Source organism: Nannospalax galili, unplaced genomic scaffold, assembly GCF_000622305.1.
Source record: "Nannospalax galili isolate Female #2095 unplaced genomic scaffold, S.galili_v1.0 scaffold933, whole genome shotgun sequence".
Lineage (NCBI taxonomy): Eukaryota > Metazoa > Chordata > Mammalia > Rodentia > Spalacidae > Nannospalax > Nannospalax galili.
In genome coordinates this window covers 553,334-579,441 of record NW_008333281.1, presented here as the reverse complement: position 1 = coordinate 579,441, position 26,108 = coordinate 553,334, and the positions used below count along the sequence as shown (strand labels likewise).

General features: G+C 57.2%; 1 protein-coding gene across 9 annotated transcripts in view; it reads left to right on the top strand.

The window, feature by feature from the left end:
* Gse1 (Gse1 coiled-coil protein) overlaps positions 1–26,108 on the top strand; it is a 359,837-nt gene that overhangs the window by 315,429 nt on the left and 18,300 nt on the right. For 6 of the 9 annotated variants that reach the window (XM_017796859.2, XM_008827896.3, XM_029561018.1 and 3 more), the window contains 2 exons: positions 13,477–13,695; positions 23,500–23,699. In XM_017796859.2, coding sequence (XP_017652348.2) covers positions 13,477–13,695; positions 23,500–23,699 — 419 coding nt within the window. The remainder of the gene's footprint in view (positions 1–13,476; positions 13,696–23,499; positions 23,700–26,108) is intronic. The other 3 variants (XM_017796860.2, XM_008827899.3, XM_029561020.1) reach the window with 1 other exon arrangement.

Below are 26,108 nucleotides of genomic sequence, written 5' to 3'. Positions count from 1 at the left end.
CCCCCGCTCAGCCTTCCTCTGGGCCTCCCTCTGTGTTACTTAAGCTTGGCGCACTTTAAGTGTTGCTCAGCCTTGTGTTTACAGCCGCCCCCACCCGCAGGCGGGGAACCTGAGGCTGTGTCTGACTCAGCCTGTCTCCCCGCCGCAGGTGAGGGGGGCCGGGGCGCAGGCTCCGACTGGCAGCCGTGTGTCATCTGCGCTGTGCTGGGTGTCACGCCCCACCGGGTGGACTGGAACGGGGGTGGCTGGCTCGTCGGGCCTTGCAGCACTGAGGCAGTTTGCTCAAGAGCTCTTTCCAGCAGCCAAGGGTCACGCCTGACCTCCTGGGAGTTGCGGGGGGGTGCCCTGATGGCTTGGTACACGGTTGGCTTTTGTCACTGGGTCTGGCAGCTGGAGCAGAGTGGAGGCCAGGAGGGGAAGGGGGGTGGGGTGGGGCTGGAACCAGGCAGGGCTTTGACACTTGGGACTTTCTTTCCCGGAGCCCTGGGGGTGGTGCTAGTTGTGGGGCTGGTGAGCAGCCAGCCTGGAGACCCAGGGGTCAGCCCCGCCTTGGGAAGGAGGTGGGAGGCCTGTCCTGGCTCCAGGCGCAGAGCTCTGAACCGGGAAGGCCAGAGGCCATCCCTCTGCGAGCAGGCCCTGACCTGTTGGGGACGGCTTTTGGGATCCTAGGGAGGTTGTAGTTCCCTTAAAGTTAGCATTTTAAAACTGCTAAGAACCAGGCTTTGCTGGGCCTCTGGGTAGGCCAGAGGCATTTCTGATGCCCCCAGGTGGTTCTGACATGCGGCTGGGGGTGGGGTGGCAGAGAGGCTGGCTGAAAAACCTGAGCCTTTGAAAGCCTCCAGTGGCCTTGGCAAAGCTGTCCCTGTGGCAGGCAACCCGGCCTCTGGCTCCTAGTAACTTCCCTGTCTCAGGAGGAAGTTGGGCACTGCAGACCCAGGAGGACTGTGGTTTGAAAACTGCTCCCGCCTCTGGGCTTGGCATCTCTGGCCAGGGAAAGGAGGGCACAGCTTGCAACAGCGCCACTTTGTGGCTGCCCAGAGCCCTGCACCTCCCAGAGCCCTAAGCCCTGCCCAGCTGCCCTTGACCTTACAGGCAGGTGTGGTCTATCCCCCTGCTGTGAAGGACCAGCCTCAGCCTCTTGCCGGGGGAGGACTGCTGGTCTCCTCCCCTTCTAAAAGACGCAGGTGAGTCAGAGCCGGCTGCCACCTTGTTTTTTTCCCTTGCCCCCAGGAACTCCAGGGCCATGGGGAGCAAGCAAGGCCGGTTTTTCCTGGTCCCATTTGAAGGCTTGGAATCCCCAGCCTGGGTTACTCGAAGTCCAAAGCCTGGTGGAGTTGGATGGGAGCCCTCTAGGGGGAGTGTGTTAATTACCTGTGTTGTGGCAACAGCCCCAGCCCTCTGCCCGCCTCCTTCCCTCCCTCCCTTCCTCCCTCTCTCTCTAGCTCTCCGAGAGAGCATGTTTGACCTGCAGAGATCCGTGTTTGAGGTGACATTTCAGCCCAGGCAGACCCGCCGACTCGCTTTAATTTCTGCCCCCATGGAGTCTTAGATCTCCGTCACCCAGCCAGGTGCTTCACTTCTCCACGCTGGCCTTTCTCCCCCCAGGCCTGGGCCACAGCCTGGGAGGTGACGTTTCTGAGAGTTCCTGTCAGTGAGAATTTATCGAGCGCCTCCTCTGAACCCAGCCATGCGCTTGCTCCTGGGAGGTGTACAGACACGTGAAACGGGAGCGCGTCCAAAAGCAGCCCTTGGGGTGGCTGCCAGAACGCTCGCTCGGGGGCCTTTTAATCTGGCTTCTGCAGCTTGGCCTCCCACTGGCCTCCCAGCCTCATGCACACCCTCCTCCCCAGCCAGGCAAAGCCATTCAAGTTGTCCCTGGTCTGTCAAGGCCCTGTCTTTGCACAAGTTGTCCCCGGGCCTGGCCGGCTCCAGATGGCACCTGCCCCTCCCCTCCCTTCCTGGTGTCCCTGTCGCCCTGCCCTGTGCCCACCTTTCTGGGGCTGGGGGAGTTGAGAGCCCCAGCTTTGGGGAGGCTGGGACTGAGGCCAGACCTGAAGGAAGGGTCCTAGATAATGGGACAAGCTTGAGGGCCAGAGGGTCCACTCTGAGTCACCACCAGCTGTGAGAGGGCATGGGGCTGAGCAGGAGGCCTTAAGGAGGACCTAGTGAGCTTTGCGATTCTGGGAGGAGGGACCAATCATTTTAAACTGGAGAGTGGGATTGTGGAAAGAAGGGGCCTCCAGCATAGGGCTGTCCTCTGGTCTAGAAAAAGCCCTGTGGCCAAGCCATGTCTCTGTTGAACTAAGTCCCCATCTCTGGGGTGGGACCTGGGCATCTATTTTATTTTATTTTTTTCCCCCTAAGATGGGCTCTCACTATGTAGCTCTGGATGGCCTAGAACTCACTATGTAGACCAGGCTAGCCTAGAACTCACAGACTTTGCCTTTTGGGTGCAGGGATTAAAGATGTGCACCACACCCCCTGGCCTAATTAATTTTTTCCTCAAGGGTCCTATAGTGCAGCTCAGGCTGATCTCAGTCTCTGGTGCTTTGAGACAGGGTCACATGTATCCAAGCTGGCCTCAAGCTTTATTTATTTATTTTTTATTTTTTGTCTTTTTGAGACAGGGTCTCCCTGCAGCCCCAGCTGACCTGGAACTCACTATATAGACCAATCTGGCCTTGAACTCAACAGAGGTCTGCCTGCCTCTGCCTCCAGAGGACTGGGATTAGAGGCGTGTGCCTAGCTAGTCTTGAACTTTTAATCCTCCTGCCCACCAGGCTTGGCTTTGATACACTTCTTTCCCCCACCCCCACCCTGGGACTTCTTGCTAGAAGTTCTAGGGATGATAGTCTAAGCCCCAGGGGAAGCCAGACTTCCTGTTTCCAGGCTCAGGGAAGCTTGACTCCTTACAGATGGCTCCCTGGGCTGGGCACCTTCTTCCTGACTGGAGGAGACAATGGATGGGGAGGTTCTGCTCCAGGCCCTGATGTCTCTGGGTCTCATTCTAACCCTTGTGTTCAGTGGGGACTCGGAGTTGTATGCAGGAAAGTCAGAGGCTGGGTATGTAAGCCAGGCTCGCAGAGGTCCTGTGCAGTGATGCATGTGCTCCTTCCCCCAGTGGGCAGAAGCAGGTGAAGGACTAAACACAGCTTGAGGCAGTAGTGGTCAGCTGGCTGCCCTGAATTGGAGAAGCCTGTGTGGCCTGGGGCCTTAGCACTGGACACTAGTGATCTCCTGTGTCCTTGGGCAGGCAAAGTGCTTATTATGGCGTGTTCATGCGGCACCTGGCACCTCCAAGTCCCGTCAAGGGCAGCGATATCCCTGGGATTCATCAAACCCAGGCACTCCTGGAGTGTGTAGGATGGGGCTGCTCTACTTTCCTGCCACTGCTGTCCAGAGGCTGGGGATGTGAATCAGCCTTGTGCGGCGTGGGGTCACCCCACCCGGTCTAGAGTGCCCCCTCTATCTGGAGCCGCTCAGGGTCTAGAAACCAGCCGGGGTGCCTGTGTGCACATGCTCTCTCACTTGTAACCCTTGAGGGCTGTTGGTCTGACTTTGCCTTTCTGTGTTCAGATGGCAGGGCTGCGGGCAGGCAGTAGTGAAAGGAATCGATCTGTGTGCTTTCGGTCGGAGCCATATTGATGCTGGGTGGTTTAAGCCATCCGGAAGGAGAACCTGTGTGTTGTGCGGAGGACAACAGGCTTCACAAGTGTGGGCAGGCTGAGGCCGCAGGGGCAGCCTTCGGGTCTCCTTACAACCAACCCCAGGTTTCTACCTCCTGGGGGTTGGGGCCCAGGCATGGGTAACATCCTGACACCCATTTTGGGCAGGTGTCTTCCCAGGGCAAAGTGGGTAGCTCAACTACGGGGAGAACCTGGGACTTCCAGGCAGAAGGCCTCTGGTCTCCTTGGCCAGGCCTCCTGGCCTTGTGGTCAGACATGGGACGAGGGCCCATATGCTAGGCATCAGGAGGAGACAAGCCAGATTCCCAAGTTCCGTCCTGTCCCCACTCCAGGTTTCCTCAAGGGACAAGTTGCTGGCTGGTAGGAAACAAAGGCCCTGTTGAAACACTTTGAACAGGAGTGGATTCTTCCCATTCAACCCAGTTCCAGTGTGTGCGTGTGCTTTTTGTTAAGATTTTACTTTTATGTGTCTGAGTGTTTTGCCTATATGTATGGAAGGTGTACCACATGCATGCCTGGTGTCTGCAGAGGCCAGGGGAGGGTGTCGGATCCCCTGGAACTGGAGTTAGGGATAGATGTTAGCTGCCATGTGGGTGCTGGGAACTGAACCTGGGTCCTCTGCAAGAGCAGCTGGTGTTCATAACCACTGAGTCATCTCTCCAGCCCCTTTGAGTGTGTTTATCAGCTTTCTCTTGCATTTGGTAAGTGGTATGTTCCCCATGTTCTTAAGTACATGAGGATCTGGTAGTGGTGGGTGCTCCCCCAGGTCCTGAGATTCGAGGTCACATGGTATGCTAACTGCCCTGTACCCGTCTTCGGCCACCTGCTCCACGGGTGAGGCTGGCTGCCCCATTCCTGGGGTGAGAAAGTGGTCCAAGCATCTGTCCTTCAGTGCCCGTGCAGTGCCAGCAGCTGAGCGACCAGGGACCCGTGTACTGACACCCTGCGTGTTGCTAGTGACCGCTGGCGTCTGGGTTGGGCAGGCGTATGCCGTGATAGTTCTCAGTCCCAGTGACGCCCAGGCCGCTCCCTCTGAACACAGTCCTTTCCAGCTGCTTCCCCCTTGGTGTGTCTGGCTTGCCCAACTGTGTACGCTGGGAGGTAGTAATCATTCTTCGGTTCTGGGGCTGCAGACCTGGTCATTTATGCATGGGAAGCACCTTAACTAAAGAGCTACATTCCAAGTTGAAACAGCTAAGGTTTCACTGAGCTGCTTGTGACCCACCAAGTTCAAGGTGCTGTACAGAGAGGTTCTTGCCTTCTGATGACGGCTCGACTTACAGTCTTTGAACTTGGTCACTGAAAGAAGCAGAGCTCACCGAGTAGAGACTGCGACTCAACATTGTTTTCTTTTTCTCGTGTTTTTTTTTTAGTGTTGGGGATGGAAACCAGGGCCTTGTGCCTGTCTTAAACATCTGCCACTGAACTCTTATCACCAGCTCCGTCTTGCTTTCATATTTTTGTTTGCTTTGAGAGAGGACACTGTGGAGCCCAGGCTGACCTCGAACTGACTGTATTGCAAGGGATGGTCTTGAATTCTGATCTTTGTGCCGGGATAACAGCTGTATGCCACTACGCCTTGCTCATCGCCTTCCCTGGGTCAGCACTGTTTGCGGTGGCCTTCTCTCTGGGTGCTGGGCAGCGGCTGCTGGCCACAGTCACCTGTATGATTGATTGCAAGGGAAAGCCATGTGACCCCTGTAGGCTACGGTGATGTTCAGCGAGCTGGAGGCAGCAGTTTATTTTGGAGTCTTGATATTTTCTACTTACTGTGCATCTTGACTGTGGCCCTAGTGTAGGTCGGGGACCTTCTATTTATTTTTATTTTTTGTCTTTTTGAGACATAGTCTCCCTGCAGCTCCAGCTGGCCTGGAACTTACTATGTAGACCAGTCTGGCCTTAGTCTCACAGAGATCTCCTGCCTCTGCCTCCCAAGTGCTGGGATTAAAGACCCGACATTTATTCGTTTAAAAAAATATATTTTAGTCAGGTGTAGTGGGGCACTCCTTTAATCTCAGCCCTCAGGAGGCAGAGGCAGGTAGATCTCTGAGATCAAGCCCAGCTGGGTCTATGTAGTGAATTCCAGACCAGCTGGGGCTACAGGGAACAGCTATCTGAAAAAAACTAAAAGTGTTTTACTTACATGTATGTGTGTTTGCGGTGTCAGCTCCCCTTGGAAGGTGGTTATGAGACTCCATGTGGGTTTTGGGAACTGAACCCATGTTCTGGTGCATCTGCAAGAGCAGCCAGTGCTCATAATCACTATCCACCTTCTATTTGGCTTTAATATCGGTGCCAGGGTGTCTCCAGCTAAAAGCCATGGAGTAGGCTAGGGGATTTGGGGAAGTGGGCTACAGGATTCCAAGAAGTTGACTGGAGGTTTTATGACATCCAGGTGTATACCTGGCACTCGACCAGCATGGCTGTGCCCAAGTTGGACTCCTGTGTTCAGTAGGTTCGAGAAGGGAACATCAAGGTGAGTCTTAAGTCCCTAAGACAGATTAAACAGCCTTAATATGAAAACCCTAAGAACCCAAAATCGGCAGTGATTTTAAGCACTAACATGGTACCACAGTAGAAAATTCTACATCATGAAACCGTTTTATACCTCAGATTATTAAAAGTACTGTACAGGGCTAGAGCTGGGGCTCGGTGATGGGCTCCAAGTTCCATTCCCAGCATTGCAAAGTTAATCACCATATAAAGCCACTTCAAGCTGGGCTGGACATGGCTCCTGGTTAAGAGCGTGTGCTGCTTTTGCAGAGGGACAGGGTTCGGTTCTCAGCACCCACAACTTCCTGTCACTTCAGCTCCAGGGGATCTGATGTCCTAGCCTCTGAGGGTACTGCACACACATGTGCGTGTACATACATAAATACATTCATAAATAAAAGACTTGGGTCGCTCCCCCAAGATGCCTTATTGTGACTGGGCAGACACTTCAGAGCTGCTAATCCATACGCTTCAGGTCAGGACTATGCAGCCTGGACCGCCACCTGGAAACGGCGCGAGGCCGGTCCTGGCCCTTGGTTTGCTGAGAGGCTCTTACCACATCCCTGACAGTCCACCCTTGGGGTGACTGGTGGATGGGAGGAAGTCGGTCTTATGCTCAGCTCAGCCGCTGGCCTTGGCCGTGAGTGATGGCTCCCCTTGTCAGAATCCCTGGTAGGCTGGACTGCTTTTCTGGGTCCTGGAGGGCAGGGCCAGTCTGGGCTCAGCTCCTGTATTAGTTACTTTTCTGTTGCTGTGATGAAAGACCAGGACCAAGGCAACCTATAGAAGGAAGAGTTTATTGGGCTTACCATTCCAGAGGGAGTGTCTGTCATGGCGGGGAGGCACGGCAGGAGGCATCCGGAGCAGAGAGAGGCTGATTGGAAGTGGGGCAAGAAGCCCACCCCCAGTGACATGTTCCTTCAGCAAGGCCATGCGCCCCAAAAGTTCTGCGACCTTCCCCAAACAGGGACAACAGACCAGGGCTTCAAACACTTGAGCCTCTAGGGGACAGTCTCATTCAAACCGTGCCACACCCACTTTGCCAGAGGCTCTCAGAATTTTGGAGGGTAGTGTGTACTGAGATTTCCAGGGTGATTTGGGCCTAGGTGTTTGGCTGCTCGGTGATTGATGGAACACTGTTGCACCTGGGGGAGGTGACCTATTTCCCCCGGGCAGCTCGGGCAGCTCTTCCAAAGACTGCTGGAGTCTGTCTTGATCAAAGGGTAGTTGGTTTTTGGCTTGATAAACTAGAATCTCAGAATCACAGCCCTCCTGGGTGGACCTCCCTCACACCTTCATGTTGGGTCTGGGGGTCCTGGCTGTGGCCCTATCTCTCAGGCTCTGTACTGCCCAGGCCACTTGTGAGGTCAGGGTCAGGGAGTCTGGCTGCGTAAGACCTAGGGACAGGCTCCAGGACACCTGACTCCAGGGATTAGTGGTTTCGTGGCTTCGGAAGCTTGAAAGAAATCGAGTCTTCATTTTGACTTGAATCCTGTCTTAAGATGTTGCCTATGAACCCTCACATCACAACATGACCAAACACAGGCCACCATGTAAGAGGCCCCCAGAGCCAGAGTCTTGTCTTTTACACACAACACCCCTGTAGCATGAGCCAGCCGGTTTCCAGCCAGTGTCCCAACATTCCTCATGGGCCCCCAGCACACCAGTTTGTAGCCCCAGCCTGTGCTGGATGCGATAGCTGACCAGAGCTGAGAACCGAAGGTCCCCTGTGCAGACCACTCATCCACAGTGTGTACCATGCAACTCCCAGCTCGATGTGAGCAGCCTGGCCAGGCTTTGCTGTCCTCAGACCCACTTTGAAAGTTCAGGCTGTGACCAGTCACAGCCTGCTCTGGTCACCTTCTGGCACCAGTTGCTAGGTGGCTGGTGTGTGTCCTGTGGGAGAAACTTTATGTTGTGATCTCTGTCTCCATCTAACTTAACTCCCCTGGGTCCCAGAGGGCGGGAGTTTACAAACTGCTCAGTGGCCTCTGGAGCACCCCCCCCCCCAATCAGGTGTGATCCACTCACCAGGGCCCAGCCTTGACCCCACTGGCCCTTGGACTCTGTCCCATGGAAACTTGGAGGCCACATGGCCTTGTCCCAGGCAGCTAGGGTGTCTCTCTTCGGGACTTGGAGAAGAGGCCAGCCGTGTGTGCTAAAAGGGCTCTTTGTGACCAGGGAGGCCCAAGGGTGGCCTGGTTAGCTCGGGTGCCACAGACCACATGGGGCTCACTGTGCTGTCCATCATCTGCTCCAGGGCAATGTTCCCTACCTCCCTGGCTGTGTGTCTGACCTTGATCCCTCTGTAACACAGACATGGCATGTGGTGGGCACCCCAGATGGCCATCTGACTCCTACTGGGGCCGTTGGCAGGATCCTCTCCTGTAGGTTGGGTGGTACCGGACAGAGGTAACAGCCTCCAAGTCTAGGTAAGGTGTGACTCTCCTCCCGCCTCCCCTTACCCACCCTGGTAACTGGGCTGGGGAGACAGATGGCTAGAAAGGCAGTGTTTGACCTGGTGGATGGCTAGTGCCTCCTCCATTTCCAGGAGGCAGCCTGAGCTGGACACAGTAGCTGTTGGGGGGTGGGGGTGATGCTGATGGAAGGACAAGATGGCTCTGACTGCTAAGCCGTGTAACTGGCAGTTTGTCTGGCTTGTTCAGTTTGCTTGGGGTAGGATCTGCTGTGACATTACCTACTGTTAAGTGGTTGTATGCAAACACCCGCTTCCAACGAGCAGCACCTGTTGCTACTGGTAACTAGGGATAGTGCTGGGTGCCACAGCCCTGGTTGCCAGCCTCCAGCCTCAGGACCCTGAGGCTCTGCGGGTTTGGGGTGGTTCTGCAGCCCTTTATCTGCCCATACCAGGCTTTTCTGCGAGGCAACGGCCACTTAGAATGTCCATGCCATCTACTGCCTGATGTCTGTCTCAGCTGCTGCTGGGGGACCTCCAGGTCTCCTGGTCTGTGGCTTTGAACCTCAGTCCTGGGTGACTCCTAGGAAGCCTTTGCTGGTCCCACACTGGCCAAGCCCATCACCTTCCACCTGTGGCCACAGAGCCCTGTCCCTCTCCCTTGGTGTCCATGTTGGATTTGCATGCAGGGTCTCTAAGCAAGTGCTGTACCGCTCAGCATCCCCAGCCCTCTTTTTACTTTGTATTTTTAAGATCCCACTAAGTTGCCTAGGCTGGCCTTGAACCCGGTCTGTACACCAGGCAAGCACTGAACCCGTGATCTTCGTGCCCTAGCCTTTGGAGTAGCTGGCATGGGGGCTGGGCTATGTAGCACCCCCTGGCTTTGTTCTTTAGTTAGGTCCACTTTGTGGTTAACCTGGTTTCCTGATCCACCCATGTATGGAGCTCTTCTTTCTCCATGTACCCCAAGTTCTTTCACAGAGCACCAGCACAGCAGGTCCCTCACTTGGTGATGGGCATGGAAGGGCTGAGCGTAAACCTAAGGTGTGTTCCATTTGCTGCCCTGTTGGGGCTGCTGGGACCCCCAGGGTTATCCAGGAGCTAAATCTGCCCTTGTCAGCAGGGCCTGGGTGGGCAACTCCTGTCCTGCCCTTCTGCCTGGTTGCCTTGCTGTGCCTTGACCCCTAGGTGGGTTGGGGGGCATTTCCATCATACCAAGGCACCCCCACTTTATCTGCTTTTTTGGTCGTAGGTCAGGAACCACCATCTGCTTGGCTTCCTGCTCTGTGCTTGGGGTCCAGGGGGAACTGGCTTTGGAGTGGGGGTGGGCAGTGCCCAGGAGCCCTGGGGGTGCTCCCCGTGAGCATCAATATGCCTCCCCGTCCCGGGAGAAGCCGGCTCACCTTCATGAGCTCTGAACATGCCGGTGGCAGCACACATAATAATTTATTACGAAGCTGCCCGGGTGTGGGGATCACATGACACCCCACATGCTGTGGCTGCCAGGTTCCCGCAGCAGGGTGACCCCAGCCTTGTTAGAGGTGCAGAAGCTTCATCCTCTGGGCATCAGGGATCATGGAGGCAGGCTCTGAGCCTGGGCTCGGCCCGCCTCTATCTCTTCACAAACATTTCAGTCTGTGGTAATGAAAAATGACAGAGAGGGGACAATTAGGGCATCCGGTTGCAGACTGTGCCTGAGAGCTTAGCCCTGCTGGGCACAGTCTCCCCGGGTGTAATTACCCTGAGGTGGGGGGCTGCTGGGGGAAGGGGCGGATTGGCGCTTGAACTGGGCTTCCAGAGAATTCATCTCAGCTATTAGCTGGTAATTACAGAGCTGAAGGCGTAGGCCTGAGGTCTGGTGCCGGGAGGAGCCCGGATGAAAGGGACGGTAATTATGGTCTCAATGGGAGGGAGGGAGGCTGGGCGTAGGCAGGGCAAGGGAGGTGGTGGAGACCCTCCTGCATAGCCCACTGTAGTCCGCAGTGCAGAGTCAGAGCGAGGTGGCCAAGGTGCCACGACAGTGTCACCTGCCTGCAAGGCTGACTGCCACTCAGGCTCGCCCTCCGCAGGGCTTCAAAGCTTCTTGATGCTGCCTTTGGCTGTGCTAGAGGCCTGTGTGGAGAGGGAGGAAGCGGTTTTGGTGGGAGGCAAGTCAGGGTGCACCCAGCAGGCAGGTTCTGAAGGTGCTGTGGCCCCACGGCCTCCCTGTCACCTTGTGTAAGCCAGGCCATTTGTTGGGCACTGTAGGTGGGTGTTCAATCCTCAACATCCCCAACTTCCAGGAGGACCCCCAGGCTCAGCTCCGGATGGGTCTAGAGAGCAGGATTAGGAGTGTGTGTCTGGATAAGACCTTTGTAGAGCAGCACATGGCTGTAAAGTAGATGCAGGGACGCGGCCTAGACCCTGGGCTCATTTTCCTGGAGAGTGTGTACTATGTCAAGGAGCCTCCAGCCCCCGGACTCATCCATCACAGGCCCTCGTACCATGGAGCTTATTCCCAGCTGTTAGGAGAATGAATTCACACGAGCCGATCATGATTCAGTCAACGGCCTAGAGCACAGAAGTTAATAAATACCGCCCTGCTGAGGGCAGGGAGAACAGATGCCCCGTGCCTGCCTCTCCCCTTCCTGCTACCCTGTGGACACTGGTACCTGCGCCTGTTGGGGAGGGGGTCTTCCCAGGATGCTGGGCACAGAGCAGCTGGACGTGAGAGGGAGGGGCCCTCTCTGTCCATAGTAGGCTGGAGGGGCTTTTCAGCTCCCCTCAAATTAATTTGACAATGTGTCCTTTGAAGCCGCCCCCAGCCCGCCCCTCTCCCACCGACCCCACGTGAGCATGTGAGGAACAGTGCTAATTTTAGATTCTCTTAATGAAGCGGCTCGTTTGGAATTCTATTTTAGGTGACCTGACATCACAGCAGCTTCCCAGGCTGGGAGCACACAGACACCCCCAGAACTTTAGGGGGCCCCCAGGAGTCAGGAAGGGCCCACACCCTGGGCAAAGGCTGGTGGCCAGGAGTGTGGGTGCTTGTCTTTCTCTGGTGGTGGAGTTCCTGTCTGCATCCCCACAGGAGCGTGATGGTGGATCCCCACAGGAGCGTGATGGTGACACTGATGTGGCCATGGGCCCAGGGAGGGGACTCGGGGCGGTCCTGTCCCGAATACTGGTCACTGGGAGCGAGGGTCCGATGGGCAGCAGCTGGCGGCACACAGGGCATAGTGCTGTGTTGGGGTGATCCCAACCCAACTTTGACCAAACCTTATGCTGAGCCTGCTCCCTGTCAGTGAAATGGGCCCAAGGACACCTTACTGGTAGAGAGGCACTGGCTCATTGGGGTGAGGCTGTATGAGGGACAGCTGTGTGGTGCTGGTGGAGGCCAAGCTCAGGTCTGTTTGCAGTTTGTTGACGTGTCTTGGCTCTAATTGGGAGCAACTGAGGTTCATGGCACATTGGGGGGTCCGATCAGCTTTATGCCCCAGAGTCTCTTGGTCAGGATTTCAAGGGTTTAGCCACCAGGGTCTGGCTCAGAGCGGCCGATGAGACCTACTGGCTCACTGCCCTGCTGGGGACACCGAGTCTGGGAGCTCCCGCTTAGCCTTGTGGCCAGTGCTGCCCATCTGCCCCAGGGACAGGAAGGCAAGCTGGGCATGGGCCTACAATGCCTGCTCCACAGAAACCATGCAGTGTCACTGCAGAGTCATGTTTGTCAGAGGTGAGGTCAGAGCCAGTTGCTCTGAAGCAGAGGACTTGTGTCTTGAAGGGGTAAGTGCAGGACTCAGGGACAGACGCGTGAATTGAATCACTGGAGTTGATGGAGTTCAGTTGTGGGCATGTGCAAGCGCCTTTTGACCACAGGTGATGGGAGCAGAGGTCCACACTGGTTAGGCTGTAACTTTGGGTCAGCCTTAGAGTACCTGGCCTCAGTTTCCCCATTTGCTCTCCCTGGAATGTGGGGATAACAGAGCTGCTAGCCACAGGTACAGGTGGTAAACTCTGGCCCTGCTATCTCCATGCTTTTGCCGTCTAGAGAGTAGGTGGGACTGATTTGTGTGACCAGAGCTCTGCCTTCCAGGAAAGGCCTCAGATGGACACTCATGAGGCTCCAGATGCAGTGGTCCCCTGCCTGCCCTGAGCAGCATCTCTTCCCGTGGGAAGGGCCAGGCTGCCCATGCTCTGACCCTTGACTGTGAATGGTAGAGAAGCACCTAGGTCACTCAGTGGTTCTGAGGGCAACTGTTCATCTTCAGCCTCTCTAGATAGAGGCCTCGGGCCCATGGAAGGATGCGGGCAGGGGCTACAGATGGCTGTTTCTGCCTGACCCCTTCTACCTGGGCACAGGCAGAAACCCCTGATCAGGAGAGTGTGGGGTGGGTGAGACCCAGAGCTGGCCTGCTTGGTTTGGGTCTCGGTTCTGTGCTGACCCCTCTGGGGCCCCTGACCACATAGAGCTCTCAGATTCCTCCTCTGTGATTGGGGACAGTTTTGTGCAGGCCTCTGGTGTGCCGTGCTGTTTCGGTCCCATGGTCTGTGGCTGTCAGCTGCCACCGAGGTCATCTGGCCATAGGTCACCGCAGCCCCGTGCCCTGCCCTGGCACCACGGGCAGCCTGTGACTTATCCTCACTCCCTAATACTTGGATCTGGTGTGGTCCCCCGATGATGCTTTGGGGGGTGGGGTCCTGTTTGTTAGCCTGACCTGGGCCCGCTCTAGATAGCTGGTCCAGTATCATTGGGGTTTCGGGGGGCTGGCTGGACCGTGGGCCGGAGTCCCAGCGCTGGCTGTGCTGCTGTCGCCCGCCCCGTCTCCGCTGCATGCTGCCGACGCCTCTGGTCTGGGCGCTCTGCCTCTTTGGGTGACGCTGCTTCTTCTTTTCCTGTTTCAGGCATGAGCCATGAGCCCAAGTCCCCTTCACTAGGGATGCTTTCCACCACGACCAGGACTACCGCCACCGTCAACCCCCTCACCCCCTCACCGCTCAATGGCGCCCTGGTGCCCAGTGGTAGCCCGGCTACCAGCAGCGCGCTGTCGGCTCAGGCCGCGCCGTCCTCCAGCTTTGCCGCTGCGCTGCGCAAGCTCGCCAAACAGGCGGAGGAGCCCAGAGGTAAGAGGCACCGAGGCTGCCGGCTCGTGGGATGCCCCGGAGTGGCAGCCGCGTGGCCAGGGAACAGCCGTGCACAGCCCGCAGCGCACTTGCCGTGCCGCGTCCTGCCCACGCCCCGGGCCCAGCCCTCCGTTTGCAGCCAGCTTTGCTCTGTACCTTCCTCTCTCCCTGCTTCCCTCAGCTTCAGTGGCTGCTGTGGGGGGCTCACCGGTAGACAGACTCGCTGGCCATGGGGGTTCGAGGGTCTGGTGTTGGATTCCGAGGCCGGCTGTACCCTGCTGAAGTCCCTGCCTCACTCTCCGTGATCTCCTCTTGTCCGCTCTCGGCCCAGGCTACCACCCTGTCCCACCTGTGTCGCAGAGGGCATGGGATGTCTGGGGCATCCAACCTTCCAGTGCAAGTGGTATCTTGTGGCTCCTGTGGTGGTGTGGGCTCGTGCCCCCGGAGGGCGATAGGCCTGCCGTCTGGTACACTGACATGCTGTGTGGTGTTGGGCAAATGTCGGTCCTTTCTGAGCTTAGTCTTCCCGTTGATACACAGGGAAGCTCTGTTTGGCTCTGGTTTTGGGTCAGTTCTTGGGCCCCACAATGACTGTCCCATCAGTGCCGGTCAGGGGCTACCAATGGGCACAGATGCGTTTGCGCCTGGACTCTTGAGCCCTTTGGATCTGTTTGTAGGCAGGGGGCCAAGGTGTGCAAACTGGTATTCCTTCGACTTGGGGCCCAGGGTCCTGGGTTCCAGAGTGCCCAGGGATACTACAGGAGCTGGCTCTTTGCTTACACTGGTCTAAACTGGAGCAGAAGAAGTTCACCCTGGCTGTGTAGGCCAGGATCCCTCCTTTTCTGAGGGCCTCGGTGCCAGCACTCATTCAGGTCTGACTGTAGGGGAGGGAAGGAGGAATGGAAGGAGGGCCTCAGACCAGGAGAGTGCACCAAACCCAGGCCTTTCTGTTTGCCCAGTGGAGGAGGGCTGCCGGCAAGCCTCCTGCATCCTCAGCCAGGGCCCCGGGCTCTCACTAGAAGCTAAGGTGAGGCTGAGCCCCCCCCCCCATTTTAGTTCCCGCTTGGTTTCTGAGACCCTTACCATTCTTTGCTGCCTCTTAGCCACACTCAGGGCCCGGCCAGATTTCCTCTGACCTCCCAGCTCGGACCTTCCGGGTTGTCCTGTTGTGCAGATAATGAAGCCGAGGTTCAGAGAGGTCGTGTCGAGTCCTTGGTCACACAGCAGGAGGGATGTGTCCTGTCTCCTGCTGCTGTGCAGCTGTGTGGAACTTTCTGCATAGACTTGGAGAGCAGGAAATCAGTCTCAAGCCGGTGGTCCCAGGGGGGAAGAGGCTCCCTTGCCCCAGCACCTACCAGTGTGGTGCAGAGGGCTGGGTTTGAGAGCCACTGGCTGCTGGTTTGTGGGAGCTTAATTTGCCTCCTGGGGAGGGAGCTGTAGGTTTCCTGGAACCCTCAGCAGGTACTCCTGGTCTCCTTTGCTCCACAAGCCAGTAGGTGGGGTCAGCGTGAGCCAGCAGGGTTGTGCAGGGAATCCGGACTTTTTACTTCTAATTTTTTTTTTTAAAGATAAGATCTTATTTTGCCCAGGCTAGCCTTGAGTTTCCTAGGTAGTTGAGAATGACCTTCAATTTCTGGTCCCCTTGTTCGCACCTCCTAATGCTGTGATCATAGATGTGCACCACCCAGTTTGAGCCACATACCCAGTCCTGGTCAGTGTTTTGGGTATTTTTGGTCTTATTCAGACAGGGTCTCCATGTAACCCCAGCTGCCCTGGAACTCACTTATGTAGACCAGGCTGGCCTCAAACTCACAGAAATCCACCTGCCTCTGCTTCCCAAGTGCTGAAGTGCTGGGACTACCACGTCCAGGTCCCGGTCAGTGTTTTTCTGTAGAGGTGTGTAGCCATCCTCCCTCTGGAAGTCTAACTTTTGTGTCCTCCCACCCAAGGACACCCCCCCCCCATTATCTAGCAGCCTCGTTCTCCTCTGGCACTAGCTTGCTTTGACAGTGTCACCCTGGGATCCCCGTCCTGCTGTGCCAGCCTTGACCCATCGTTCAGGGCATCAGCCTTTCCTACCCTGCCTGTCTGGGGAAGCTGGTGGGACGCATATCCCAGCTGGGCCCAACCCTGGGGCCTTGGTGTCTCTGTTACCAGTGAAGGAAGCTGGGTCTAAAGATTGGATGCTGGTCATAAGCAATTCCAGAGTCCTGTCCTGAGACTGTGTAGACTTGGAGAGCAGGAAATCAGTCTCAAGCCGGTGGTCCCGGGGGGAAGAGGCTCCCTGGCAGTGGGTCGTGAGCAGGTTGGCTTCCAGAACTGTGGCTGTTACCCCTGTAGGGGCCTGGCTCCGTGCCCCCTCCTCACCCCGTGCCCCCCAACACTGTGCCCCCTCCTCACCCCGTACCCACCCCTCCTGGAAGCACTGTTATTTTTAGCCATCTGACAGTGCTGGCCTCAGCTCCTGTGGCTAATGTCTCTCCCTTGAGTCTCGAGGGTACGGTTTAAAAATTCAATTCAGACAAAGCAATCGGAGTACCATCTCATTTGCTCTGCCCCAGAGAAAGGCAGAGGGGAAGGGAAGAGAAGCCAGCCCCTCCCTGGTCCCCACTAGGCCGCACAAGGACATTGTAGGCTCAGACAGTCGGGGCTGGTCCAGGTGGAGGTCCTAGCCTAACCACTTTAATCTACTCCAAGGCCTAGGTTTGTCGGGTCAGGTGGATGCTGGGGAGTCAGCCAGTCAGGTCCAGTGCACATCCTGCCTCTGCCCACTTGCTGGGTGGCCCCCGCAGGGTTCACTTCTCTGAGCCTCTTCTCTTTCTTAGGATGAAGGGATTGTCTCTGGTGGCATCTGATGCTGTCAGTCAGCCTCTGATCCCCCCCCCCCTTCTCCAGTGTCCTCCAGTGTTCCCGCCACCTGCACACCACCTCCCATTCCGACTGCCCCTGACCACTGTACCCCACTGTCTGTTTCCCCTTTGAGGTCCTCGCTCCTTGAACTGACAGAGACTGGGAGGTACCCTGGCCAGTTGTTGTGGGTTCCTGCTGCTGGCCTGACCGGGCCTAGGTGACTATAGACCCACGGACTTCAGGGATGCCATGCCTATCACCCTCTCTTCCCAGGAGGAGGAGGACACAGGGAGTCCCCCAGCCTGGACTGTGTCCTGAGAGAAGCCTCGTGCTGTGGGGGTTTAGGTCTGATCCCAGGCTGGACCCCTGGCTCCCTCCTCAGGGCTAGTCCAGGAAAGCTACAGGAGCTGTGGCTTCCCCTGGTCTGTCCTACCCTGACTGCTCCGTTCCTCCCTGAAGCTGCCAGAGGCTCAGGCTCTGCCCATGTGTCAGGACAGTCCCAGTGCTCAGTTGCGGGGACCTGGGAACAGTCTTCCACATGGAGCAGCACTGGGCACCCTCCCACCTCCACACTCAGCGGCCCTTCTGTACAGATTCCATACAGTTCGGGAGGCTCGTGTCGGGCCCTTTGCCAGGCCTGTGCATCCTGCTAACCTGCAGGGGTCTGCATCTCTCAGCCTCCTGACCTCTTCTGGCCCTCTGCCCAACTTCCTTGAGGGGCTGGGGTCCCCAGAGCATCCTGCGGGCTTGAGCACCCGAGTACAAGGCCTGGGTGCTCTAGAGGAGCTCTGAGAACTCACACTGCCTCAAGCCAGCAGCCTGGCCCCACATGCAGTCCTAGGAACCTGCCCTAGCCTGGGTCTACCCCGGCCTCCATGGAGGGCGAAACTCAGAGCCCCTACCGCCGCCCCCACCTGTGTGAGATGAAGCTGAGCACTGCCAGGCAGGACCCAAGCTGTGTGACAATCTGCTTTGTTCCCATGGGCCCTGGTGCCGTCTGCTGAGGGGGCGGGGCTGCAGCGGGAGCCCTCACAACCTGAACTGATCTGCACCGATCTGCTGGAAGCCAGGTCTGCAGAGTTCTGTCCCAGGACACACATGGAGAAAGATCATTCACAGGCTGGTCACCCTTTTACCACCAGCAAAGGGAGGGTGACACTGATGAGGGCAGGCCACTGTCCTTCTGATTAGACGTCCGCAGAGCTGTGAGCTGCTGGCAGGCTGGCCTTGTAGCCCGGGAGCATCCAGTTACCTTGGGGGTGGCGGGGGTGAAACCTAGATCCCACAGAGGCCAGAGACCAACTATGGTGTTGAGTCCAGGTGGCCCCCGTCTGCCTGCGCGTCTGCCATGGCTTGGGCCTGGTGGAGGTGACGGACCCCGTAAGAGTCTCCTCAGAAGTCTGCTTCTTTCAAAGAAAACAGCAAAACAAACGGGCTGCCTGGCACGCCCGCTTGCCTGTCAGTCTGTGGCTGGCAGGGCCAAGGCGGCTCCACGGGTGTCTGGAACCCCATCTGTCTGTGGCTCAGGTGTGAGCAGCACGGCCCGTCATCGTGAGCCTCCTTTTCTGGTAGTGCTTGGGAGACCGGGAAGGGCAAGATGGCATCAGAGAGTCCCCCAGGTGCTCAGTGCCATCCCGTCCCCTCCCCTCGGCCCCTCTGCTGCTGCCCTTCCCTCAGTTCCCACCTCTCATCTGTCCTAGGCACCCTAAAATGGTGGCATCACCCAGTGGGGGCAGAGCCCAACCCAAAGGGATCCTGGCTGGTTCCAACCTCCCACCCACCCCCCAGTTCTTCCTGGATCAGCCAGAGTGGCACTCTTCCCCATCAGGTGGGCCCTGGAAACCTTCTTCCTCACAAGCCCCAGCAACTTCCTAACTACCGACTGGCCCTAGGTACAGGACTCCAGCACCTCCCAACAGCCCCTTTCTCTCGCTGCCGGCCTCTGGGGCCTCCTGGCCTCTGGTACATGTAATCATGACCATCCCATGCCAGGGAGACCAGCTGGCAGGGCAGGAAGGGAGGCCCGTCCGCCGCAGCATATGGCCACTCTGCTTGGCTGCCTCTCCCCACACTGCGGGTCCTGGCTGACACTGACTACAGTGCTCCTTGCTGTGGGCCTGGCTGTCCCCGCTGTACAGGGGCCTGTGGGGACTTGAGAGGGCTTCCCTGCCTGGTTCTTGTTTCTGGGTGTCCCTCACCACCAGCAGCAGTCGGTCCTAGTGTTGGTTGGACTTTCTCCCATGTCCCACTGTGTGCATTTCAATGAAAGAAGGCTGAACTGAGTCTGGTGACAACCTGACTTCTATCCCTCAGTCCTCTCTGGCTGGCGACATCCAGGGCTGGTGCAGTGGGTGCAGCTGCGGGGGAGGGGCACAGCCCCTGAGATTTAGAGTGGATGGGAGTCCACTTCCCCACAGCGACGTCTCAGAGCAGGCTGCAGGCCCAGTGGGCCCGAGAGGCCTGGGTAGCAGTGGCCCTGCTGTGAATCCTTACAGTGACCCTGGCGTCGCTGTGCACAGCTCCCACCACAGAGACTTCCTGGGAGGCCTTATGTCAAGGTTGACTCTGGGACAGAAGCAGCCACAGGGCAGCACGGGATTCCTGGGCTTCCCTGCCCTGTTGTAATGCGGGTGGTGAGGAGGCTCAGATGGTGCTGGACTTCATGAGGACCTTGTCTGGACACTGTCTGTTTGCTGGTGTCCGTGCTCAACGCGGGGAGGGGTGAACGTCCCTGGATTTTGACTCTGGCTTCCAGCCTTTCCCTGTCCACTTCCCTCTGTGCCTCTTGTTGGCTGGGCCGGGACTCTGAGGACCTGACCACACCCTCCCATCCACAGACTGGTGGGAGGGCGTGCCCTCTTAAGGGTATGCAGTTGCATGCTAGGGAGTTACCTCAGTGCGTAAAGTACCTGCTGCTGAGTGTGAGGATCTGAGTTCAGAGCTCCAGAATCCACATAAGAAGCCATGACCCCAGGGACAGGGAGGACCCCTGGGGTGAGATCCAGGTTCAGTGAGAGGCCCAGTGAGTAAAATGGAGAGCGATTGAGAAAGACCCCCATCATCAACTTTGGGTCTTCACACACATGCAAACACACATTAGAACACACATATCAAAAAATAGAGTGCATGCAGTTGGCATTCAGCAGCTGTAGGCCTGGCTGGTCCAGTGCATGCCTGATGGCCGGCTGGGGCTGCCGCAGCTCTCATCTTCGGGTCTCAGCTGTTAGTCACACACACTGCCCACAGGGCTCAGCCTGATCTGCAGGGTCAGTCGGCAAAGGTGATGCAGATGCCCTCTGCCTGTCGCCATCTGCAGCTTTGTTCCAGCTCTCTGACCGGCACCGGCTCTCTGACCAATGCTGGCAGAATAGCATCAGTTAATTACAGTGACGGCGAACCCTCTGCTCCGGCAGCACAGCGCGAGCTTAGGGCCGGGAGCCAGGCGCCAGCCTCACTAATTGGCAGCGCCTTGTGAGGTATCGATCGCAAGGCTCTCGCTGGTGAGCACTGGCCTCCTGCCGCCGATGGGATTAGGCCACTAATTGTCCATGGCCAGCCTCATCCTCCCTCAGCCAGCTCAGATCCTGCCTTACACATGTCCCCCGGCTTGCCCACGCTGATGAGTGGGCTAGAGCGGGCCAAGCTGGGTGCCCTGGGGTACCTCCTCACCCGGGGCAGGCTCAGGAGGGCCACCAGTCGTCCCCTCCCCCCCAGGGAGGGTCAGCAGCCTTGAGATATGGGTGGGGTTGTGGTGACCACGCAGCAGGAGAGGCCAGGTCCAGGGTAGGCAGAGCTTCGGACACATGGCCAGTGGCTTCCGGGGGTGGAGCAGACACGGCGGAGGGTGTGTGTCATCTTTTGGAGGTTATAAAAATGTTCTCAAATTGATGGTGATGACAGCAAACCAGGTGTGCCGAGAGCCACCGGGAAGCACCGTCAGCCTGGCATGGTGGTTCTGCCTGTCATCCCTGGATTCAGAAGGCTGAGGCAGGAGGATTTTATCGGGAATTCCAGGACAGACAGGGAGCTAGTTCAGAAACCACATGAGAAAGCCAAGCATGGTGTCTCACATACCCAATCCCAGCACTAAAGAGGTGTGCAGATAGACTCCTAGGGCTTCCTGGCCAACGTGTCTAGCCTAACAACTCCTGGCCGGAAATGAAAGATGCTGTCTTACAATAAGGTAGGGCAGTGTGTGCTGTGCACTTTTAATCCCATCCCTGGTGGGGACCCAGGGGCAGAGGCAGGTTGATCTCCGAGTTTGAAGCCAGCCTGGTCTGTATAGTTACAGGTCATGCAGGGCTAGTGAGACCCCGTCTCAAAAAGCCTGGGTAGGGGTGGCAGGCAGGGCCAGAGGGATGGCCCGGCTGTTCGCAGCACTGACTGCTCTCCTAAGACCCGTTTGGGCCCCAACACCCAAATGTATGGCTCACAACTGTCTGTAACTCTGGCTCCGTGAGCTCCAGTGCCCTCTTCTGGCCACTAGCCACCCGCACGCATTTGTACACACACCTGCATGTAACTTGGAAATAAGGTAGACAGTGTTTGTTCCTGAGGAGCGGACCCAAGGTTGCTCTGCCTCTTCATACACATGCCACGCATACAAGTACATGCTAACAAAACACAACACTTAATATGTGTGTGTTGTACTGAGTGGGAATTGGCTCTAATTAAGGTATGACACCTGGAAGGGGCCATGGCAAAGCCAAGGAAATTCCAGTTTTGGGGGACCCCCCCAGTCCCTATTTAAAATTAGCCAGGTGTGGTGGCATACGCCTGTGATACAGCAGACAGGTGGAAGGACCTGATTCCAGGCTAGCCTGGGCTATAGTAAGACCCTGTCTCAGAACACACACAGTAACGGAATAAAATGGTAATTTCATTTTTTATTTTATGTATATGTATTGCCTGCATGTAGGTAAGTCCACCCGTGTCGTGCAATGCCCGCAGAGGTCAGAAGAAGCTGTCAGATCCCCTGGAACTGGAGTTACAGACAGTTGCGAGCTGCCATGTGGGTGCTGGGATTCGAACCCAGGTCTTCTGCAAGAACAGCCAGTGTCCTTAACTGCTGAGCCATCTCTCCAGCCCCTATTTTTTAATTTTTTGTCTTTGAGACAGGGTCTCCCTTGCAACCCCAACTGGCCTGAAATTCACTATGTAGATCAGGCTGGCCTAACTCACAGAGATCCACCTGCCTCCCAAGCACTAGGATTAAAGGAATGTGCCACCACACCCAGCTATAAAATGGTAATTTTAAAAAATCAAAGTATAGGGGGCAGGAGAGATGGCTTAGCAGTTAAGAACACTGTTCTTGCAGAAGACCCGGGTTCAAATCCCAGCACCCACATGGCAGCTAACAACTGTCCATAACTCCAGTTCCAGGAGATCCAACAGCCTCTTCTGACCTCTGTGGGCATTGCATGACACAGGTGCACTTTCCTACATGCAGGCAATACATGCGTACACATAAAAATAACAAAATTAAAAAAAAAAAATCAAAGTATAGATGTATATAGAGGACTGAGGCCTGCTGGTCAGAACCGGTCAAGGCCAGCCCCACAGAGCCCCTGCTGCTCTGCCCCCAGGAACAGTGCCATGCTTCACCCCTCTGAGGTGCTGTGTCTCTGAGCAAGAGGGTGATGTCCCACTGTGTGTGCTCAGTTTTGCTGTTTCTGCACTCGGTCCCTCTGTGTGACTGTTGAGGGACCTGAGGAGGGCGCTCTGCCCTAGAGCTGGCCAGGGTGGGACTTCGTGCCACCCATGGCTGCGGGCTGGTGTGGATTCACACAGGGCTGCGTTGGCTTTCTCATGTGGTTTGGTAGATGGGAGCCGTCACTTGTGTTCTTGGGTTGGCGTTGCCAGCCTGGGGCGTGGCTGTGTGATTCTTGGAGGGCTTTCATGGCTGCTCAGGCAGGTGCTCCCCTGGCTCCAGGGAGGTTCAGGATGCCAAGCCCTCCCCTGACTCAGGGCTGGTAGCCAGCCCGTGCCCGAGGTTCCAGGCCCAAGGCCCGATTGCATCCACCCTGTGGCCTGCCTGCTCTAGGTCCCCAAAGCTGGCTTCCCAAATCAGTGTGTCTGTAGGCTCTTCCTATGGCTGGTGCTGGGGTCTCACTAGGGCAGAGCTCACCCCACCCAAGTTCGGCTGGTTCTGCCTGCTTGGGGCTGCAGAGTTCTTAAGATGTGGGAAGTGGGTTTGTGCTCCATCTTGAGGGCTGTCCCAGCGAGTAGGAAATGTGAACGAGATGGATATCCAGCCTGGGACTGTCGGGCACTGGCCAGAGCGTGTTGCTGGACTGCTGTGGGCTTGTGCTCTCCAGTTTCTTGTTAGTTTTTGGTCTACAGTCTCCCTGTAACTCCAGCTGGCCCAGAACTCCCTGAGTAGACCAGGCTGGCCTTGAGCTCACAGTGATCTGCCTGCCTCTGCCTCCTGGGTGCTGGGATTAAAGGTGTGTGCGCCTGGCCTGTGCTGTTCAGTTGTCCAAGCTGCACAGAGCAAGACTCTGCCCCAATGTCATTGTGACACAGGCCACTCCAACTGTCCTGTCTTAGCGGAGCTGACACCCCAGCAGCTGAGTGCCCCTCCCTTGCTGCCTGGGTCTGAGGTTCTTGCAGGGGTGAAGGGACAGTTCAGGTGGAACAGCATCCATGCACGCTGCAGACACACTGGAACCTGCTGGCTTGGCTTCAAAATACTAAATTATATCTCAGAACGTTAAAATTAAAAATTGATACCCTCCTCAAGGCTTGAGGGGCAGGACAGGGAGTCCAGCAAAGCCCCCCAGTTTGTGAGCAGGCTGAGCTGTTGAGCAGATCTGGCCTCTGCCTCATACTGTCCGCTAGTATAGAGTTCTGTGGACTGGCCGGTGTGGGTCCTGTGGACGGGCTGCTTGGGCGGCAGTGGGGTGCCAGGTCGGTGGGCATGGCCCCTGTTCAGCCTCTCCTCTCATTCCACAGGCTCTTCACTGAGCAGCGAGTCGTCTCCCGTGTCTTCTCCCGCCACTAACCACAGCTCCCCAGCCAGCACGCCGAAGCGAGTGCCTATGGGCCCCATTATCGTCCCCCCTGGGGGACACAGTGTCCCCAGCACGCCCCCAGTGGTCACCATCGCCCCCACCAAGACGGTCAATGGAGTCTGGAGGAGCGAGAGCCGCCAGGTGAGTGGCCCAAGTCGCGGAGTAGGGCGCAGGTAGGGGGCACTGGAGGATGCCAGGTTAAGGAAACCATTGCATCAGATGCCTGGCGGCACCAGGGAATTTGTTGGTGTGAGAGACTAGAGACGGGATGGGGGTGGAGGTCTCCTATGGTGCTTTACTGGGTCGTCCTGTGACTGTCCCTCTGTGCATGCCTGTGTCCCAGTGGCCTTTAAGGACCCAGTCAGGGTACAGCAGAGTCATCTGGTGACTGTAATCACCTCTGCAGAGTCCCTGTCTACACACACAGACACCCAGAGGCACCAGGTTGGGACAGACATGGGGCACCCTAGCTTGGTCTTTGAGTCTATGGCCCTGGGTCTCCTTAGCTGTCACTGTTCTTAGTTAGGGGCAAGGGGTAGCGTAGGCAGTCTAGTGCTTTTGAGTTCCTGTCTGCTCTGGAGGCCCTGATCCCGACACGGAGGTGGCGGATGTGTTGCGGCCTCCGGTCAGCCACAATTCTAACCTGACTGGAAAGGAGGGGTCAGTGCTGAGCTGCCCCTTTACCCTGCCGGGCCTCCCACCCGCCTGGCGCCTAAAGGAAGGGGGCCTTGCTAATTAAGAACCGCTGTCAGCTGTCAGCTGTGGCTTTCCCTGGATTCTCCAGCCCGATTCCGATTCCCAGAGGAATGGCAGTGCTAGGAAGCACTAATTAAACCACAGAGAGGGAAGGGGGGGAGCAGGATGGGCTGGCTGTGACCCTCATCATGTGTCAGCACAGCCCACTGGGCGTCCTGATCCCCTGATGTAAGGACTGCCCCCCGGAAGCTCTCCAGGGATCCAGTGGGGACTCCGAAATAAAGCTAGGACCAGCTCTGGCGGGGGCCTGGGGTAGGGGGCTGGTCCCACCTTACCTCTGTGGCTGAGGTGGTGCTGACCAGAAGAAGCCTGTCTATCTGGGATTCAGTCTCCCAGCATCCTGAAATGGCCCTGTGCTGGTTTAAGGGAGGTCAAAGTATCTCTTGTCTAGACCCTTCTCGGGGGTCAGCCTGGGCCTTAGACTCCGCACTGCAGCGTTCCTTCTGTGGACAGCAGCCTGGCTGGCTCTTTGATTCCCTCCAGAGAGGCACTCTCAGGAGGTCACTTCCTGTCCCTGCCTTGGGCCAGAAGCCTCAGCTGACCAGAGCCTCTGGCCCTGGGCCAAGATACCTCGTGCGTGCGTGCATGTCCCTTGTCCCCAGGAGGCTCAAGTGCCTCTGCCTTGTGAGTCCTCCGCCTGGAGCCTGTCACCCTCCTCAGAGGGTCCTCACCACCTCAAAGACATTTAGTAACCCAGAGAAGAGCCCGTGATGGCTCCGCTCCAGCAGCTCACCACGCGGCAGTTAACAAGACCCGCTCGCCACCAGGGAGGGCGACAGGCTCGGCTGCTGAGCTGACGCGCTGGGCTCAGCAGAGAGTTTAATCCTTTCTGGGAGGGCGGGGGAGACATCCCCCCTGCAGTGTGGCCTGAGTCACTAGGGGCCTCCAGAGGCCACATCCACGGGTGGGAGCCGAGAGGGTGGTAGCTTTGAGGCCCTTCTCAGGGGGTGACCAGACGGTGAAACTGTGTGGAGATGAAATGAAAAACGGTCTATTTTGAAGCTAACGGGGCATGTCCCGCCTGCCTGTCTGTGGAGACCTTGCTCTAATCACCAGAGAATGACGGTTCCCTCCTCCCTCCCTCAGCCTCCATTCATTGCTGCAGCTGCATCAAGCCGCTCTGCAGATGTGCCTGTCTGCCATAGCAGCCGTGGCCGGTGCCTTGGGGCAGCTACTCAGCCTCCTGTCCCCTGCTTTGCTTGGGGTGCTGCCCCATCCTTTCTTCCCTTGTCCAGTGCAACACCCGATCCCCAGCTGACCTACTTCCCTGGTGCCTGGCACAGGCTCAGCCGGGCTCTGGTCAGAGGCCACAGGCCTTTGGGTCTGGTATGCTGGGCCTCCTGGCCATTCCCCTAGCCACCCTCCTCCTTGTCTGGCCCCTGCCAGGGCAGGAAGGTGCCATCTGTGCCTTCGAGCAGGGCTTTGTCTCCCACCGAGGGGAGGGGAGCTGCTAGTGGTGGTCTCCAGCCCAAGATCTGGGCCAGCCTGACCTGGAAACAGCCCGGAAGGCTCTTTATAGGTGGACAGATGAACAGAGGGGTGAGGCCAGCCTGGTGGCAGCTGCTACCCAAGCTTCCTATGACAACCCCCCACGCACAGTGGGTGCACATGCTCCCACTGGAACTGTCACTGCACTCAGCACTGTGGAAGATCAGAAACTGAGGTCCAGGGCAGCCATGGGACTTGGGTAGAGACATGCCCATCTCGACAGCTTAGAAGGAAGCCCACCTGCTGTCACAGGCAGGAAATCCGAGGCTGGGTGAGGGTGGGTGTGTGCACCCCACCTCCAAAGAC